This window comes from Myotis myotis, unplaced genomic scaffold (genome assembly GCF_014108235.1).
Source record: "Myotis myotis isolate mMyoMyo1 unplaced genomic scaffold, mMyoMyo1.p scaffold_m19_p_1, whole genome shotgun sequence".
Classification (NCBI taxonomy): domain Eukaryota; kingdom Metazoa; phylum Chordata; class Mammalia; order Chiroptera; family Vespertilionidae; genus Myotis; species Myotis myotis.
The window spans coordinates 195,713,295-195,732,497 of NW_023416313.1; the positions used below are offsets into that span (position 1 = coordinate 195,713,295).

At 44.5% G+C, this 19,203-nt stretch overlaps 1 protein-coding gene across 3 annotated transcripts in view; it reads left to right on the plus strand.

Moving 5' to 3' along the window:
* Window positions 1–18,989, plus strand: part of MTHFD1 (methylenetetrahydrofolate dehydrogenase, cyclohydrolase and formyltetrahydrofolate synthetase 1) — a 57,836-nt gene extending 38,847 nt beyond the window's left edge. Inside the window, exons 17-28 of one of the 3 annotated variants that reach the window (XM_036309665.1) lie at window positions 134–210; window positions 797–937; window positions 2,332–2,400; window positions 2,656–2,767; window positions 2,885–3,024; window positions 5,478–5,519; window positions 8,060–8,160; window positions 9,007–9,184; window positions 11,580–11,687; window positions 12,213–12,365; window positions 17,455–17,548; window positions 18,743–18,989. In XM_036309665.1, the coding sequence (XP_036165558.1) occupies window positions 134–210; window positions 797–937; window positions 2,332–2,400; window positions 2,656–2,767; window positions 2,885–3,024; window positions 5,478–5,519; window positions 8,060–8,160; window positions 9,007–9,184; window positions 11,580–11,687; window positions 12,213–12,365; window positions 17,455–17,544 (1,211 nt within the window). In that variant the 3' untranslated portion in view covers window positions 17,545–17,548; window positions 18,743–18,989. The remainder of the gene's footprint in view (window positions 1–133; window positions 211–796; window positions 938–2,331; window positions 2,401–2,655; window positions 2,768–2,884; window positions 3,025–5,477; window positions 5,520–8,059; window positions 8,161–9,006; window positions 9,185–11,579; window positions 11,688–12,212; window positions 12,366–17,454; window positions 17,549–18,742) is intronic. The other 2 variants (XM_036309673.1, XM_036309680.1) reach the window with 2 other exon arrangements.
* The last annotated feature ends 214 nt before the right edge of the window (window positions 18,990–19,203 follow it).

Here is a 19,203-nt window from a genome sequence, read left to right on the forward strand (position 1 = left end):
TTGCCATCTGATTTGAAATCAGATATGAATAGACAGGCATTAAGTTGGACTTGTTGCTCTACAGCTTGGCTGGTTCCTTTAACTTCATGGTCCTTTTCCTAGCATTGTCCTGTGTCTTCCCTTTCTGCTGTAGTGTTGGATACCAATGATAGATTCCTGAGGAAGATCACAATTGGACAGGCTCCGACGGAGAAAGGTTACACACGGACGGTAACTGTTTGTTCCTTTCTAAGTAAATTAGTTCCAGTGAGCCACATCCTTGCTCCTTCTGTCCTCCTCCATCTGCTCCCACCCGACTGGTACTGCCAGGTGCTTTTCTGCCTGTTCCTTTCAAAGTGGAAGCGAATAGGTGTGTGGGATTGAGCGCTCCTGACAGCTTTTGCAGTACATCCTATGTGTCACCTGTGTGTTTTTCCCCCGGCATTTTTTCCTGGAGGTGGAGACCCAAGTGAATATCAGTGCACACAAATTGATTAAAATTGTGGCCATTTTGCAGTATGTCTTTTTGGTGTAAGAGCTTCCGGGTTGTATCTTAGGGAAACCATAACTACAAGCTGCTTTCACAGGACTGTCCTACTAGAACATTTATTTTAAAGATTTGACTAATCAAGGTCTTGGAATAATTACAGATTTTTTCTGTTGGGGAGAACTATTTTCATTAAGTTCTCTGTGTATTACTGTTATTCGACCCATTTAAGCTTTTGTTTAAGCTGTGGATGCAAACAAGGATTACTTTTGCAGTTCACTGTTGTGGTTTAACGAAGTTTTCCCTGTTGTGTCTCTTTCCTCCCAACAGACCCAGTTTGATATCTCTGTGGCCAGTGAAATCATGGCTGTCCTGGCTCTCACCAATTCCCTGGAAGACATGAGAGAGAGACTGAGCAAAATGGTGGTGGCATCCAGCAAGAAAGGAGAGCCCATCAGTACCGAAGACCTGGTAGGTACCCCACTTATGGGCCAGATATGATTTTGTTGCTGACAAGGTAATTAGGGAATTTATAAAATGTACTTCATGGTGAGTAATAGGTAGTATGCTCCAGTTATAGACCACAGGTTTCTGATGGTTTGAACAACATGTTCAACCTGAAAGTATTCACAGAAGTGGGTATATGGCTTCAGTTTGCAGAGGGCACCAGAGTCCGAGCGAGGCCCTTAGTTGCTGAGCTTGGGGTCACACCCTGGCCTCTCCCCATGACGCCTCCCTACACAGAGGCCACTTGTCATGTGTTTGTTGGCCGCCACTGTATCCACGCTGATAAACACATTGGGAATAATTCATTTTCCAGTTATCTGATGGTCCTACAAGGTTAGTTCTCTACTTCAGATTTATTTCTGAACTGTCTACATGATAATATGAGGTTTGAAATGAGATGATCTTATAGATTAAATTTCTTAAATTGATTTTAGAGAGAGGAAAGGAGAGAGAAAAACATCAATGTAAAACAGAAACGTCGATTGGTTACTTGTTATATGTGCCCCAACCAGGGACAGAACCCAGGCATATGCCCTGACCGGGAATCCAAACAGCGACCCTTCGGTGCCTGGCACAGTGCTCCAACTAACTGAGCCACCCAGGCCAGGGCTAGATTAACTTTTTAAAGGTCTGTTTGTGTTGACATACACCAATATGGTTGGCCTATGATTAAGCAAGCAGTATGTCAATATGAACTCATTCCAATGAACCAGATCCGTGGGGGAAAATATTAACATCCTCTTTTCGCAGTTAGTATGTGTGAAAAAAGAAAATTGTTTTAAATTTTTACACCCACAGCAGAAACTTCAAAACTCATAAAACTGAATATAAATGGGGTCTATAGTTTTATTTTACTTTGTCACCAGTTTTTTCCGTTGTGGTTGGAGGGCTTAGAAGAGGGACCTGCTATTTAAGAGTTGGTATTGAATTCCTGGGTAAATTCTTAGTTTTTGCTTTGGGAAACACATATTGAATTTGGTTTGTGGCCACTTCTGTCAGACACCAAAGTTACAAATAATTCATTACTCAGAGAACTAGCATCTGCATATGTAAACTAGATGGATTCCCCTCGTCCAGCAGCAGCAGAGCTTGATTGAGATGCTTGTTTCCAGAATTATGCTTTTTCCAAGAATTACATGTGAATGTCATTTTTATTCTAGCTGTTCTCTCTGCTTAAAATAACTGGCAAATTCAGAGTATATCCAGAAAAAAATAAATAACTGAATGGTCTAGTTCAGGTAGAACTACTAATTGGTCTAAGACGGCTAAAAAAAGGAAGATCTAAGAGTGCTGAGTTTTGGGTTAGAAGGTTGGTTTTTTGCTGGTCGGAGTGAACACATCGCGCCTTCGTTTTACAGGGTGTAAGTGGGGCACTGGCCGTGCTCATGAAAGATGCGATCAAGCCCAACCTCATGCAGACACTGGAGGTGAGCAGAGCGGCGCCAGCCTTTCGGATCAGTTTTCTGTGTCCACACTTTCCTTGGGGAGTCAAGACTTTTCTACCTGCTCGTCTCTCCCCATTCTTCCTCGAGGCTGCAGCTGGGACATTGCTGTCATAAAGAGGCAGCTTCATGTTTAACTTTTCGGGATGTCTGTTTCTTTGGGATTCCAACTAACTTTCCTCTTGACTGTGGGATCCGTTTCGAAGCAGGATTCACAGATTCACTGTCTGGTTTCCACAGGGCACTCCAGTATTTGTTCATGCTGGACCGTTTGCCAACATCGCACACGGAAACTCCTCTATCATTGCAGACCGCATTGCACTCAAGCTTGTTGGGCCTGAAGGATTTGTAGGTGAGTCTTTTTGCACAGTCAGTGAATAGATGTTTTTTTGTTTTGTTTGTTGTTGTTTTTTTAACATCAGGGGAGTTGAAATAGCATTTTGACAGTTGCTTTTCTCCTTACTTACAGTGACGGAAGCAGGATTTGGAGCAGACATTGGAATGGAAAAGTTTTTTAACATCAAGTGCCGGTATTCCGGTCTCCGTCCTCATGTGGTGGTGCTTGTTGCCACTGTCAGGGCTCTTAAAATGCACGGAGGTGGCCCTACGGTGAGGATCATGAGTAGGAAGAGTCCACCCTGGTCGGTAGCTCAGTGGTTAGAGCATCAGCCTGCAAACTGAAGAGTCTCAGGTTCAATTCCCAGTTAAGGGCACATACCTGGGTTTCAGGTTTGATACCTGACCCCAGTTGAGACTTGTGTGGGAGGCAACCAAGCAACCAATCTCTCTCTCTCTCTCTTTGCCTCTCCCACTCCCCTCCCTCCCTCCCTTCCACTCTCTCCAAAAGTCAATGGAAAAAATATCCTTGAGTGAGGATTAACCAAAAAAAAAAAAAAAAAAGAGTAGGAAGAGTCTGATTGTCAGGAATAATCTGAAGGCTAAAGGGAAGCTGCATGGCTTGTGCCTGTTTCTTCATTAGCAGCTCTTATCTTCATGATTAATAGAGTGTCAAAAGCAAGGGGTGTTCAGGCAGGTAGCCTCTTAGCACTCGGCACGACCAGCTCTCGGCATTTCCAGAGGGCTGGACTTGGCGTCATGGCCTACCTTTCTGAGGAAAACATCTGATAATATCTGAATGCCTCCAAGGACATGCGCTTGCTATTCCCTCAAAAAATTCCTTTATGGTCAGACTGTTCTTTTAAAATCTGTCCCATTTTTCCTCCAAAGAGTAACACTGGCAGCCAGCCCACAAAACTACTTAGCTGAGACAGGTCAGCCCTTCTGGGGAGGTGCACCCCGGAGGGGACCACCAGCATCCTGCGGTGGGCGGGGGAGGGAGAAGGGGAGAGATGCTCGCCTGTGGGCAATGCAAACAGGTTAGGACTGGGTTATTTCACCTCCATCCTGAACCTTGTGTTTTCTCGAGTCCCTATGGGTTGGGAATTTCACTTTACATCCTGTTATTGTAGCACCTTTCTTCGGCACTTACATGTGAAGACATGGTGCTGGTGTTCAGAAATTACTTGAATTCAATTCCCGTCTTAGGAGCTGGTCCTCTACTTGAGAAAGAAGACCTCCCTCCCCTACAGAACAAAAAGCAGTGTTTCTTAGTGTAGCGGCCACTACAGCAGTTCTTCTCAAACCTTTTGGTCTCAGAACCTCTAAAAATGCATGAGGGCCTGAAAGAACTTTTATTTAGGTGGGTTATATCTATTGATATTTATTACATGAGGAATTAAAGCTGAGTTAATATTAACATAAATTTTTTATTTTATTTTTTTAATGAAAAGTTACTGTATTTTTCCAAAACAAAATTCAGGCATTGTACATTTTTCAGATCTCTTCAGTATCTGGTTTTGTTGAAGGCCACTGGATTCTCTTCTGCATTTGATCTTTTGTGATATCCCATGTCCCATAGTCTTTGGAAAAGTCGGTTATATACTCCGTGAGAGAGAAAAGGGTTATAATGTCTTAGAATTATTGTGGAAATAGTCTTGACCTTGGAGACCCCATGGAAGGCTAGGTCTCCAGGCCTCGCTGTGAGAACCGCTGCCATAGCACAGCCCCCGCCTCTCTAGTTTTGCTTGTCCCTGAGGTACAAAGCACCCCTAGCCCAGGACACCCCTTTCTGCTAGCAGTGCAGCATGGCTTGACTCCCTTTTCCTTCCCAGTTATAACCAACATTTCTCTCTTGCACCCCTGCACTCATCCTCACAACTTTGCACCTTCATTTCCTTTCTCCTCATCTCATGGTCTAAAAAATATGCCGGGCCCTTAACCTGGGCAGCACTGAGGAGGGTTTTATACACACACCTCTGCCAAGGAGCCAGACCTGCTGCTCACATTCCCTTGTGGGGCTACGTATAAGGCCAGAACGAGGTGGCTCGGACCCCTGCTTCATCACTGCCCATGGCCCACAGTGGGGTTCCTGGACCAGCACCTTCACCCCCATGCTCAGCTCTGTGGGTGCAGCAGGGCCAGGCCTCCAGGTGCCTCTCTAACAGTGAACTTACAGCTTATGTACCCTGAGACCTTTAAGTACGCTGTGATCAAGGAAGAGAACCTGTGTGTGTTGTTTCCCTCCTGATGGTATTGCTTCTGCATCCCGGTTCAGATCCACAAAGGCGTGGGTTGGCTCTGCAGACCAGCTCATGGTCCCAGCACAGGGCTTGTCACAGACTCCATTGGCGGGCATGTCAAGGTGGCCTTCGGAGGACTGACGGCTGCCTTTTCCCTATACTAACCTTCACTTCCACCCCTCTGCTGTGGGCATCAGTCAGAGGTTATTGCCCCTGACTAGACTAGATCCTCCCCCCCATAGATGCCTCCTTTCTCACCACCGAATTTTAGGCCACAAAGGTCCACTCTTCTCAAAGCAGCCGTTTTTGTTCTGTGCTGTAGGATTGGTCATATGTCCTAAATCCTTAGGGCAGGAAACACCCTAAACTGTCCTATATCCCCAAGCCTGCAGCTCCTGGCCTTAACACATGGCACACGCCAGTTTAAGCTGATAGTTCATTGTAAATAGAAAATGCCTCTGACTTTGCTTCCTTTCCTTCCAGGTTACTGCCGGACTGCCTCTTCCCAAGGAGTACATAGAGGAGGTAACGCCAATCATTTCTAATTATTTGACCTAGAAAGCACCACAGGCTGAATCAGCACATCTCAACCGGCTCCTTTGGAGATGAGTGGGGCTATCACTCTGACCCAGGCTTGCTCCCAGGAATGCTAAAAGGCTGCAGTGTGCCAAAGAATTGGATTAAATGCAGTAGGGAAGAAGTGCCTCATAGAACAGAATTGCCCCACATAGGATACCAGTAAAGCCACTGCCCTCAATCAGCGGTGGTTTCTCAAACTGGGAGCAATTTTATTTCCAGGGGATGTTTGACAATGTCTAGAGACATTTTTTATTATAATAACTTGTGGGGAGTGCTACTGGAATTCAGTGGGTAGAGGCCAGGGATGCTGCCAAACATCCTTCAGTGATGCACAGGAATGCTTTGGCCCAAAATGTTAGAAGTGATGAGGTTGAGAAACCCTGCTCCAGACTATTGGAAGTTTCTTTGTCTTCCCTGGACTGGCCGGGTGGATTACCAAATGCCATTCCAATCAGAAGCAAACACAAGGACCTTTTTAGGGATGTCTTTTCTTCTGCAGCATCCTGGTTATTTTTCTAAGCAAAATTTCCATTTGGTTTGTAGCGTCAAGCAGGAGCTCAAACAATTGTGAGCTTGAACCTTTTCATATTTATGTCACTTACCATCAAAGAAATATCTCCAGAGTCAGTGTGGGGTGGTTATGAGAGAGGCCCTCGAATGAGATAGTAAGGTCAGCCGTTATCACTAATTCAAATTTTCTGCTTTTTTTTTTGAAACTTAAATTATCAAGCAATACAGGTCACTGTTTAGGCTCCAAATGAAGTATTTCAAAAGTAGCTAGAAAAAATTGTCAGTGCCTTGAGTCTGCCTGTCTTCTGAGCTATGATTTGCCTTTTATGGTCATTTGTCTGACTCACGCGTGGGAGTGCAATTCACGGTTCTGGCCCTACTGCCACCCCACCGCCTTCCCTGTGTCTGATTAGAATGACTGCCCCTAACGGCCCAGCTGGTATCTTCATTTAAGAAATTCCACTTATTTAAAACTGTTCTCAATGAGCCTTACATATTAATTGGTTTTTATGTGACTGGAGGTAAAGAATTAGCAGTGCTTTTTGGAATATCAAGTAATCCTAATCTTGGTTTTTAGTTATTAAAGGAAAACATAAATCATGATTATAAGGATCTCAGATGTTTTAATACTTTTACCTATTTTTTTCTGCTGTTTCATGGAATCCCCAAACCCAGAGCTATTACTGCTGGGTTTTGCTTGTGATCCAGTGTATATCACTTTATATCTGACTGTTACATATTTTTTAAATATTTAATGTGTTTTTAAGCTTATGTTAGTATCATACCCTTTGTATAAAAGTTAAACAGTATAAGAATGTAACGTATAACTTGAATCTTCTTAACCATTTTCTGTATATTTCTCAACATTAAAACAAACTTCATGATATATACATATATTTTTCTATTTGTCCAAAAATGGAATTAAGTTCTCCATTGCTTTGCAACTTAGTACATTCTTTTGCAACTAAATACACTTTTGACAGGTTCCATGTCATATAGATTATCTCATTTTTCATAACATCTCCATTATAAACATTTATTGAGTGTGTATATTATAAATCCCCTATGAAGAAAGTTTGTGTTATTTGCAGTTTTTCAGTGCTGCAGGAAACATATTTAAACATATGTTTCCTTAATTTCTTTCCTTTAAATTACGTTATTTGGTCCTTACAGATGGCTTCATGTTGTTTTCTGTTGTCCCCAGTAAAGGCTCATGGTTAAGTTCCTTAAAACCTCTGTGATAGCATCCCTGACTCCCTCAAGTTTTCTGTAGCAGCTGTACAATAAGTACCAGGCACTGTGCTAGGCTCTGTCTTCTGATGGAAGGGTCTGTGCAACACTGAGTAGAGTTAGTGAGTGCCATTATATCATATGAGTACATAAAATCTATAAACATAGGGGTTATAAACATAATTTATTTAAGGGCATCTGATTCCCTTCAAACAGCAAGCATGCTGTTGAGATATGGTGTGGTGGCAGCAGACAGAGCAGCTCTCGTGTTGCCAGGACAGCCAGGGCACGAGCACCATTCCACTCCATGTGCACGTGGTGAGGCCGCACAGTGTTAGCGGCTCCTCAGCGCACACTCGCTGTGGTGGGAGATACGTCCGCTGACCTGCGCTCTCTCAGCTTGTCCTGACAGGGAGTGGCTCAGGCTTGAGGAGACAGGTTCTCCTTTAAGAGGGGCCTGGGCCCTGACCAGTTTGGCTCGGTGGCTAGAGCGTCAGCCTGTGGACTGAGGAGTCCCAGGTTCAATTCTGGTCAGGGGCATGTACCTTGGTTGTGGGCACATCCCCAGTGGGGAGTGTGCAGGAGGCAGCTGATGGATGTTTCTCTCATGGATTCCTCTCCCTTCCTCTCTGTAAAAAATCAATAAAATATATTTTTTTTAAAAAAAAGAAGGGCCTGGAACCGTCTTCAGCTGTGCTCTCTCTGACCTCACAGAAGGACCAACACCTTCACTGTTGTTTTTACAGAACCTGGAGCTGGTGGAAAAAGGCTTCAGTAACTTGAAGAAACAAATTGAAAATGCCAGGATGTTTGGAGTCCCAGTGGTGGTGGCTGTGAATGCATTCAAGTAAGTGCAGCGCCGCGGCTCAGGGGACTGTGGAAACTGGTCAGAAAACGTCTCCTGGAGCTTTTAGCTCTTTTGATTCATTTACCAGTCTTGGTTGTTAAGCTGGCTTCAGGGGCCATTAAAGGAGCCTGCACTCTGACGGGCACCACACACGGCACAGGGAACTCGTCACCTCGCCCACTGAGGGTCCAGGCTCAGATTTGGCTCCTCTGGGTCCCCTCCCCTCCCCTCCCCTCCCCTCCCCTCCCCTCCACCGGGTGAAGTGGGTAACACATAGACCTGACGTTAAATGTTCTGTTTGGTGTCCAGAGGCCTTTTGAGCTAACAGGAGATCATAGCCCTACAGAGTTGCATTATTTCTCTGAGCCTGGTGGGATGTTGTAATGACAAAGAGTCAGACGTATTGAGCTGGAAGTGTTCCTGTGAGAGAGGACTTGCGTGGGTTGTGTAAATATTGTAATGCTGTTTTTGGTCTTGTCATAATGGCCTAATCACAGCAGAATGGGAAGCAAAATATTTTTAAAGCGAGTACATATTGATTCCTATGCTATACCTGGAATGGTCTGGGTACTTTGACATCTCAACCTCATTGACATCCCAAATGAAATAAGTGCTATGATTATTCCCACTTTACCCACGTGGAAATCCAGGCACATAAAGCTTAAGTAACGGGCCGAAAGTCACCTCGGTAGTAAATCATGGAGCTGGGATTCAGACCCAAGCAACATTACTTGATTAATGTCCATTTATCAGCAGGTAATTCACATGGGCTTTAATGGCAAAAACGAGAGATTCTATCCTCCTCGGGCACTGTCAGGGCTCTAACATGAAGTGCTGCCTTTTCAGGACAGATACAGAGGCCGAGCTGGACCTCGTCAGCCGCCTCGCCAGAGAACATGGGGCTTTCGACGCCGTGAAGTGTACTCACTGGGCAGAAGGGGGCAAGGGTGCCCTAGCCCTGGCTCAGGCCGTCCAGAAAGCAGCTCAGGCACCCAGCAGCTTCCGGCTCCTGTATGACCTCAAGGTGGGTTACTTGCTCTATGCAAAAAGCCAAAAAGCACAGTGAGGTTTCTGTGTGGCTGCCTCTGTTCAGAGCCTGTGTTTAACAGCTTCAGCTCTGGGGGTCTGATTCCCATGTAGGTGAGTTACACATCCTGGACCCTCAACTCTAGACAGCTTTCTTACCAACTCATATTGCTGCCTACACACAGAGTGAGGGTCCAGGCAAGAAGACCCTGGGAGATTGGCTCACGTCCTAGCTTTTGGAAAGGCTCACAGCACAGTTCCTCTGCTGGCAGGAGGAAGGGTCATATATAAGAGTGTAATTCACTACGGCCTTTAACCCAAGGCACCATCCATATTAGGGCAAGTTGACACGGGACTACAGCAAGACTCAGATACGTTTTCTCACTTCCTGGCACAGAGCTGCCTCAAGTTCAGAGAAGCCCTCGGGTGCAAAACCACGCACCCCAGCAGGCTTTAGCATTTTTTCCATCACTGAGTAAACTACATGATGTCTGGCCCAAGCAGAAGCACTGCTTATCCCGTGAACAGTAAAGTATAAAGTTAGTTCAGAGAAAGGTTGTTTATATTATAGAGTTGTGTTTTGTTTTCATTTCTCTGTCCATGTATTTCAGGATGTGATTGGGCATTAAGTGGTGTGCCCACAACAAGGAACTTCATTAGAAACTTGGGATGTGGTAGCTAATTCTGTTTGTATTCTCTAAGCGTGTTCTTAGCTTGGTTTTTAAAAGATAATCATAGACTTTCGAAAATTGACATTAAAAAAAAAGCCATAAAGGGTTATTTCCAAAGGTAGAAGGAAGAAACCCTATTACTCTTGAATTTTAACATTCTTTTGTTTCTCTTTGCCTCTTGCATATATAATACACTGGTGGTTAATTAACAATGCCCTGTGGACACGGACATTTTCCTATGGAGCTTTAGTTTCACAGATGGGCTTGAAAATCTGTTCAACCGATGGTCTTTTCAGGAAATGCCACGAACACAGATGTGAAGCCTTTATAGGCATCCTCTCTAAGCCCCCATCCGCAGTGCCTACTGCTAGCCCCAGGCCTTGAAGGCGAGCAGGAGACCTGCTTCGTTATGACCCATTTCTGCTTGGAACTTTGCTCTGAAAAACAGGAGGCTGCCACTTTTTGTCTTATTCCACAGCTGTTGGTCTTAAATCACCCTTCCACAGAGTACTTTTGCTTCAGAAGTTTGAGTGTGCCTTGGCACATAGAGCCCAGTCACAAGATGCATGACACTAATCTCTGTTGCATCTTTATTTTATTTTTTAAATAATATTTTTAATTGATTTTTTACAGAAAGGAAAGGAGAGGCATAGAGAGTTAGAAACATCGATGAGAGAGAAACATCGATCAGTTGTCTCCTGCACACCCCCTACGGGGGATGTGCCCGCAACCAAGGTACATGCCCTTGACCGGAATCGAACCTGGGACCTCTCGGTCCACAGGCCGATGCTCTATCCACTGAGCCAAACCGGTTAGGGCACTGTTGCATCTTTATAAGCCACAACTGAATAGTTGCTTTATTCCTATCCATTATGCAAAGCCCTTTCATAAATTATCACTGTTTAGTTCAAAAAGGAACTTTTTTTTTAAATAGATTATTATTCCTTTTCAAAAAATAAAACTCACCCAATGCATTCTCTTAGCTTTAGTTGCTAGGGAGTAGAGTCAGATAAATGGACTAATTTTAGTTATTTGCTCATCCAAGTTACCACTGAGTAGCTTTCCTTCCCAGTTCCTTTGCTGTTTGCTGTGATTCCCCCACTGGGCAGCATGTGAGAAGCCAGGCGCCCTGTTGTGGATAATCAGTGGGGCCAGGCCCTCACCAGTTAGACCCCTGGCCTCTGCCCACTGCGCTCTGCTTCAGGTGCCACGGAGGGCATAGCCTTTCACACTGTTCCCACTTCATAGTCACCATAGAAGTCACCAGATTGTTTTTTAAAACTATTTCTAAGTAACAGCAATTACCAATCAATATGTTATATTAAGAATAGCATCTACTTCTCATATGCAAACCAGGAGTTATGTGGATGGATATCGGTTTTATTTCATAAACAACTTTGACAGGAGACTGCTTTCCAGTCATAGAACATTATTTTTTACTTATAAAGAAGTAATTATTCTTGGGTAGTCATCAATATTGTTTGTGATGTACCTAGTGAGATGCTAAATACACACACACAGAGAGAAACTACCTCTGTGGGACATTTTCCACTTACAAAACCTGGGGCTTGGCATTAAAAGAAAATGTTCTAACCCAATAAACCTCGAACTATTTGCGTGTCTGTATATGTATATAAAAACATCTTCTGGCCCTTATAAGGACTCTGACCTAGAATGGGCCCGTGTTCCAGCAATGGTCTCCCCCTCTTTTCTGTCTATCAGCTCCCCGTAGCGGATAAAATCAGGATCATCGCACAGAAGATCTATGGGGCAGATGACATTGAATTGCTCCCTGAGGCTCAGCTCAAGGCAGAAGTCTACACGAAGCAGGTAGTTGTCTGATTGTTTTGTTCTTTCAGCTGTTCATAAAGCAGGCCTTGCAGTCAAGAAGCCCCGAGTTCCCCCAGCCGCTAAGCACCCACTGCTTTCCCTCCTCTGGCAGCAGCCTCTGCTCCTCTGAAATAGTGAGTGTGCATTGGGTGATCCAGCCCCAAGTTCTTTATCACCACAGGTGGTATATGCGTGTGTGGAAAAGCCAGGAGGAATTGTGGAATGTCTTACTAAAGTATTGAGAGCTGGCCTTGAGTTGTATTGGCTATATAGATGAAAATAAAATACTCACGTTTGGGATATGGTTGAGTACTTACTCCCCTCACCCAACAGATTCTGCCCCCGCCACCCCTGCAGTTTTTTGGTTTTTTTTACACTAAGCTAGAAGGCAGTGAGGTGGAGATGGGTATAAGGGGAGTTGAAATGTTTCAAATAAATTGAAGCATCCACACCATCGCACCCAAAAGCTCTTTCTCGCAGTGTCAGCTTTTCATTTGCCCCGCTTCTGTTCCCTTCTTTCCCCAGGGCTTTGGGCATCTGCCCATCTGCATGGCCAAAACACACCTGTCCTTGTCTCATAACCCAGAGCAAAAAGGTGTGCCCACCGGCTTCGTCCTGCCCATTCGCGACATCCGTGCCAGCGTTGGGGCTGGTTTTCTGTATCCCCTGGTTGGAACGGTGAGTGAGTGCTGCAGCTCGTCTTAAACTGAGTGCGAAGCCAGCAGGCAGATGCCAGATGAGCAGAGTTCATTGCTGAGGAGATAGTCGGAGTCGAGCCTGTTAAGGATTAATCCTCTTGCCTGGACCCTCTGGTGTCAGTTCAAGGATGACGCATGACTACTTGTGCTGAATAACAATTCTGTTTCCCAGTGTGTGTGACCTTGGCTGAATCCAGGATGGGCCTAGTGGATGGGCTGTGATAGAGCTTGTTTGTAAGCACAACTGACATTCATTGGGCACCTTTCACAAGTTGACTCTGTGCTCTCAACAGCTATGAGGCAGGACAGAGGCTCTGCACCTGCTGGGTCTTCTTGATAGGCCTCGAGCTTATGCCTGAAATTTGGGCAGTTCATAGTTTTTAAGTAAAGAATTTCCCCCTTAAAATGTGAATGAACCCTGTAGATGTGAAAGGTGAGGTTATTTATTTACACTTCAAGATGAATTATCAAATGCCTTCCTGTGGATTTTAAGCATATTAAAGGAGGAAAAATGCTTAAGGGCATAGTTGCAGCTTGAACTTTGTCCCAGGGTTAGCATTGATCTGGTGCCCAGGTTTCCCCCTTAGATCATGTATCGGCAGATTGTACTTACCTGCACATAGGATTGAAATATTAAACTCACTTCATACACAATGAAAAGGAAATCAATAGCCCTCCTTTTGGAACTTTATTATTTTTTTCATATAGTAAGAAAGTGGTAGGAGGTGCCATTATAGAGACAAAGGTATGTAACATTAAAGCCAAATCCTGTTTTGAGCTCTGCTGATTTTGGCCCCGTGGGCTTGTTATTAAAGATATGACCCTGCTCCTCTCAGCTCTCAGTGTGGGTCAGCAAGTGCCTGCACCCCTATGTTCCCTCAGCCTCACAGGGAGCAGGGGGCTTGGCTCTGTCCTGATGTTCATCTTTGTCAGTCCTTGGGGTTTGTGAAATTCCTTTTTCGTATGAATGATAACCCATTTGCCCAGCACCTTGAATACTGCAGAAACATGTCCTTTCTAGAGGAACTATTAGCAACTGCCGGCTGAGAGAGCAGTAGCTGCAGTCTGTATTGTCATGCTGATGTGTGTGTGCAATGGGTGACTAACCAGGAAAGCAATACTGGAAGTGGTCAGGCCAATGCATTTGCCTGTAGTGCAGAGAGAAACACATCCTGCCCAGCTCAAGACTCTGTCATTTAGAACAAGCTCTCTCATTAGAAGCCAGCTTGGACCAGGACATTTCTGCACATAACCTAAGTGACATAACCTAGATGAGCACTATTCTTAACGCCTCCTAATTGCTATTGCTGCCTGAACAGGACTGAGGATTTGAGTATTTTATGTATTAATTCAAGGTGTGGTGGTTTCTTTTCAGAATTTTATGTCTACATTCGTATATGTATGCACATATAATCTTTTCATTTTTAAAATTTTCTGATTGTCAATATGACCAATGTGTAGGGAGCAAAATCTTCTTTGGATAAGAGTAAAAATACTGAGAATCTTTATTACTGTTTTGGGGACCATCTTTAGCATCTTCTGCCAACATGCTCATCTATGTCTGCATCAATGGCACAAGTCCTTTGTCTTTTTTTTTTTTTAATTAAATCTTTATTGTTCAGATTATTACAGTTGTTCCTCTTTTTTCCCCCCATAGCTCTCCTCCACCCAGTTCCCACCCCACCCTCTGCCCTTACCCCTCCCACTGTCCTCATCCATAAGTGTACGATTTTTGTCCAGTCTCCTCCTGCACCTCCACACCCCTTTCCCCCCAAGAATTGTCAGTCCACTCCCTTTCCATGCCCCTGGTTCTATTATAATCACCAGTTTACTCTGTTCATCAGATTATTTATTCACTTGATTTTTAGATTCACTTGTTGATAGATGTGTATTTGTTGTTTATAATTTTTATCTTTACCTTTTTCTTCTTCTTCCTCTTCTTAAAGGATACCTTTCAGCATTTCATATAATACTGGTTTGGTGGTGATGAACTCCTTTAGCTTTTTCTTATCTGTGAAGCTCTTTATCTGACCTTCAGTTCTGAATGATAGCTTTGCTGGATAAAGTAATCTTGGTTGTAGGTTCTTGGTATTCATCACTTTGAATATTTCTTGCCACTCCCTTCTGACCTGCATAGTTTCTGTTGAGAAATCAGCTGACAGTCCTATGGGTACTCCCTTGTAGGTAACTGACTTCTTTTCTCTTGCTGCTTTTAGGATTCTCTCTTTGTCTTTTGCTCTTGGCATTTTAATTATGATGTGTCTTGGTGTGGTCCTCTTTGGATTCCTTTTGTTTGGGGTTCTCTGCGCTTCTTGGACTTGTAAGTCTATTTCTTTCACCAGGTAGGGGAAGTTTTCTGTCATTATTTCTTCAAATAGGTTTTCAATATCTTGCCCTCTCTCTTCTTCTGGCACCCCTATAATTCTGATGTTGGTACGCTTGAAGTTGTCCCAGAGGCTCCTTACACTATCTTCATATTTTTGGATTCTTTTTTCATTTTGCTTTTCCGGTTGGGTGTTTTTTGCTTCTTCGTATTTCAAATCTTTGACTTGATTCTTGGGATACTCTTGTCTGCTGTTGGATCTCTGTATATTATTCTTTATTTCAGTCAGTGTATGCTTAATTTCTAGTTGGTCTTTTTTCATATCCTCCAGGGTCTCACTAAATTTATTGGCGGTTTCCAGAAAATTCTTGAAAAACCTTATAACTGTGGTTTTTGAACTCTATACCCAGTCGTTTGCTTTCTTCCATTTCTGTCATTTGTGACCTGTTTCTTTGTCTCTGCATTTTTTATGCTTTCTGTGTTGGTAGAGTAACCTATAGAGCCCAGTGGCTCAGCCTCCCCAGTTACCTGAGGAGGACACTCTTGGTGCACCCCTTTGTGGGCTTTGTGCACAGTCTTGTAGTCTGGATGGTAGTTAAAAATAAAGTCTGTAGTTAAAAATAAAGTCACTGCTCCCATATAACCTCCCATATAACCGCCGCCCCCCCCCCCCCCAGTGTCCTTGTAATTGCTGCAAGCACCTCTGAGGGAAAGCCGCCCTCAAGTTCCGAGATCTGCCCGCTGCCAGACAATCCAGTTTCTCCCCGTATGAGTCCTTGGTCCCCAGAGACTTCCCGGAACTGGAGTTCAGAGCAGTCGGGAGCTTGTGACTCCCTCCCGATTAAAAAAGACAGCAGTGTCCTCAGGTGCCAGCCCCTTTCCGCACGCGCTCAAGCCTCCGTACCTTATCTCTTACAGAATTTGAGGGTAGAGACTGACATCAGATCCCTATAGTAGGTTCTAGGGCAGCAGTTGCCAACCTTTCAGACCTCATGGACCACCAATGGCCTGCAGACCACCAGTTGGCGACCACTGTTCTAGGGAATACTGATTGGCATTCACATGTCAGAATTAAGTTTTCTAAAGTGTAGATGTTTTGTGTCACAGAAGGTGACTCATCCTGTTCTGTGACATTTTTACAGTTAAGTCATAAAAGTTCAACTTAAACTATTTCCTGTCTGGATCTGATTTGGAACCTGTGAGTATTCATTATATAGAACATTATTATAGACAAAATATACTGAGTTTTCACTTATAAGCCTTATGAATTTGCACCTAAGTAGATGTTTGTGAAAGCCAATTCTTTAGAAAAGACACAAGTGCAAATATAAGCCATAACCATTACAGGTTCAGTCTTAAAAAGCCAATTTGGACAAGTAAGAATAGTGGTTGTAGCCTGGCTGGTGTGGTTCAAAGGTTGAGCATCGACCTATGAATCAGGAGGTCACGGTTCAGTTCTCAGGCAGGACATATGCCTGGGTTGTGGGCTCAATCTCCGGTGGGGGGCGTGCAGTAGACAGCAGTCCATAATTTTCTCTCATCATTGATGTTTCTATTTCTCTCCCTCTCCCTTCCTCTTTGAAATCAATAAAAAACAATTTTTTTTTAAAGAATAGTAGTTACAAAACCAAGTACATTGTGTAGAAAATGTCTTGACCCAAGTTAAAAGATACTAATTTCTAATGATGTGTTGCTGTAGCAGAAATACTATGGGTATCTATGCAAATTTAATTAAAACAAAATGTGAAAGTGGACAAGCCTATACCTCCTTTTGGTCTTGTGAATTGAGGGCAGAGGAGGTGAGTAACTGACTCCTTAGCCTCCTCAGCACCTGCTGCTTCTTGTTGCAACTGTCAGTATGGAAGAGGAGAGTGAGGCCTGGCATTTGGTTTGCTGAAGGATCTGAGGGTTTCTCTTTGAGGTTATATGGGAGCAGTGACTTTATTTTTAACTACAGGCCCGGTGCACAGATTTGTGCACCAGTGGGGTCCCCCGGCCTGGCCTGCAGGGATCCGGCTGAAACAAGCTCTCCAACATCCCCCAAATCCGGGCACCGGGCCTCTAGTATGCATATAAGATCTTTGGTTAATCTCTTCCCGCCCTCCCCCTTCCCTCTGAGATTCATCAGTCTGTTCCATGTTTCTGTTATGCCCAGATTTCAAGATCCCCAAAAGACCACACCAGGGAGCCAGCCAGTCCGATGCAAAAGCAGAGAGTCTTTCATACAAGCTCGCTTGGTCCCCACCCTGCTTCCATTACTGGATGCAAGAGAGAGCCCCGAGTCCCAAGAGAACAAAGAATTTATAGGGCTTGGGGTCGGGGGTGGGGGCAGGGTGCAGCTAGGGTCTGGTTACACAAAGACAGGGGGGGGGGGGCTAGCATACTTTTGGCCTTGGGCTAGTTTCCCCCGCTTTCCCATTGGCCGAGATAAGGGCAGGCTGAGTAACTGATACATTCTGCGGCTTTTTCTTGGAAGAGGGGTTAAGGACACAGCTACCAGTCCTGTTCTGTCCTTTCATTTCCATGCCTGTGCATTGAGCATCTGCCCCACTGGTGGTCAGTGCGCATCATAGCTACCAGTCAAATGGTCGCTTAGGCGCGCGCGTGTGTGTGTGTAACAAGAGGAGTACCATTTTGTTGACAACTATAAAATCATATTCTATCTTTATGCCTGGGGCTTTCGATCTGAGGGAAACATGGGGAAAAATCACCAAGTTTATTTGGAATGCTATTTCACACCTCCTAGATGAGCACAATGCCTGGACTCCCTACCCGGCCCTGTTTCTATGACATTGATTTGGACCCTGTAACCGAGCAGGTGAATGGGCTGTTCTAAACAGGTAAGTTGTTTCTGGTGAGAGTATTGCCATTTTCTTTATGAGGCATACCTATGAATTACAGGACTCCAACTAAAGTGATGTCATTTTAGATATTGCTGAGGGGAGAGGGGCAGTAATGAGAGTAACACATTTTTGGAGGAAGAGCATGGATATCACAGGTTGGCAGTGAGCGGGGAAAGCCGCTGCCTCTTGAACTAAGGAGGGACTGTAACGGAAGCTAGGCCTCCTCTGCTGGAGCCCAGGAGGCTCTGAGTTCCGGGTTGATGGTCCAGGAGCAGCTGAGGTCTGTACTCTGAATAGAGCAGCTAAGAATTGGGTGAAGTCCTCGGGAGTAGAAAAGAGAAGGAAACAACCATGCAGTTCTTGGGTCTTAAGTGAAAGGCCCAAGTACTCATCACAATGAATGAGCCATCCCTGGACACATTCCGTTTAATTTCAAAAGCGTCAATGATGAAATCCTAACAATCCTTCTCCAGAGAAAGGCTTGCCTATGAAAAATGAGAATTAGACTGAACCAACCTGTCTTAGCAGCAGCAAGAGGAATACCCTCCATGTTCACAGGGAAAGACGCCCTACCAAATCCATCCAGATGTTTCAGGCACATACAGGTTCCCCAGCCCATATCTCCTCTGAGGAAGGGATTTCACCTTGTACTCCAGCAAAATGAGGAATAAACCAGGAAAAAAGAAGACATGGTTCTCAGGAAACTGAGTCCTGATCTAGACAGCAATGAAGTACAAGTGACCTCGGGTTACAAGTCCAACGTGAAACAGGAGGAGGGAGTCCTGAGAAAGACCAGGAAGAGCTAGAAAAGACAGGGGTATCGAGGGGTCATGCGAACCATAGTCCTCACCTGAGCAGCCGTAAGGATGGTTACTTACAGAAACAACTGCTTCCACAGCGGAGAGGCTGTGCTTGATGCTGGGGGAACACATTCCTCGAGAGGCAGGTGTGACGTTGGAAGGTCGTCCTGGCTCATGCCTGGTCTGGCCTGGCAGTGTTCACACAGCCATAATGTCAATGCCACACATTGTTTCCAGGTCTTTGGACTGGCCCGCCGGGAGTTGTGGGAAAAGATGTAAATGATAACCGCTTTGGTAGTGCGAGAGGGTGAGGGTGTAGTGTGGAAGGGAAGAGGAAACATTTCCGCAGTTAGAGAAAATATTCATTCCTGGGTTTTTTTTTTCCTTCTAGATTGTCCATCTTCAAGAAGCTACTTTGCAAGTTAGGCTTAGTGTGTATTCAGGCCAATGGGCAGGAGTGTGGAGAAGCCGAGAGAAGTCAGCCCCTGCCTCGAAGATCTTCTGAAAGAAATAGTGGGAGTTTCCCCCAAAGCCCTTCTTTGGTCTTAATTCCTATCATCATGTCTAAATGAACATAAAGTATGCACACGTCTATTTACTTTACTGAAATTTCACAGAATAAAAAAAAATGATTTTACTATCTTTGTGTTTAAATATAAACTGCAGCATTACCAGACTGCTGCCATCTCTGCTGTCCTGGCTGAGCTTGTTTGTCCGGCATACACTGGGACTAAAGAAGCAACTTGCAGTATGTACTTTATGATACTGCTCTGTTTAAAGGGGAAAATGGTGCGTGCTTGCATATTTCTGGGAGGGCATATATCAGGAGGAGCAGGGTACAAAGGATGTACC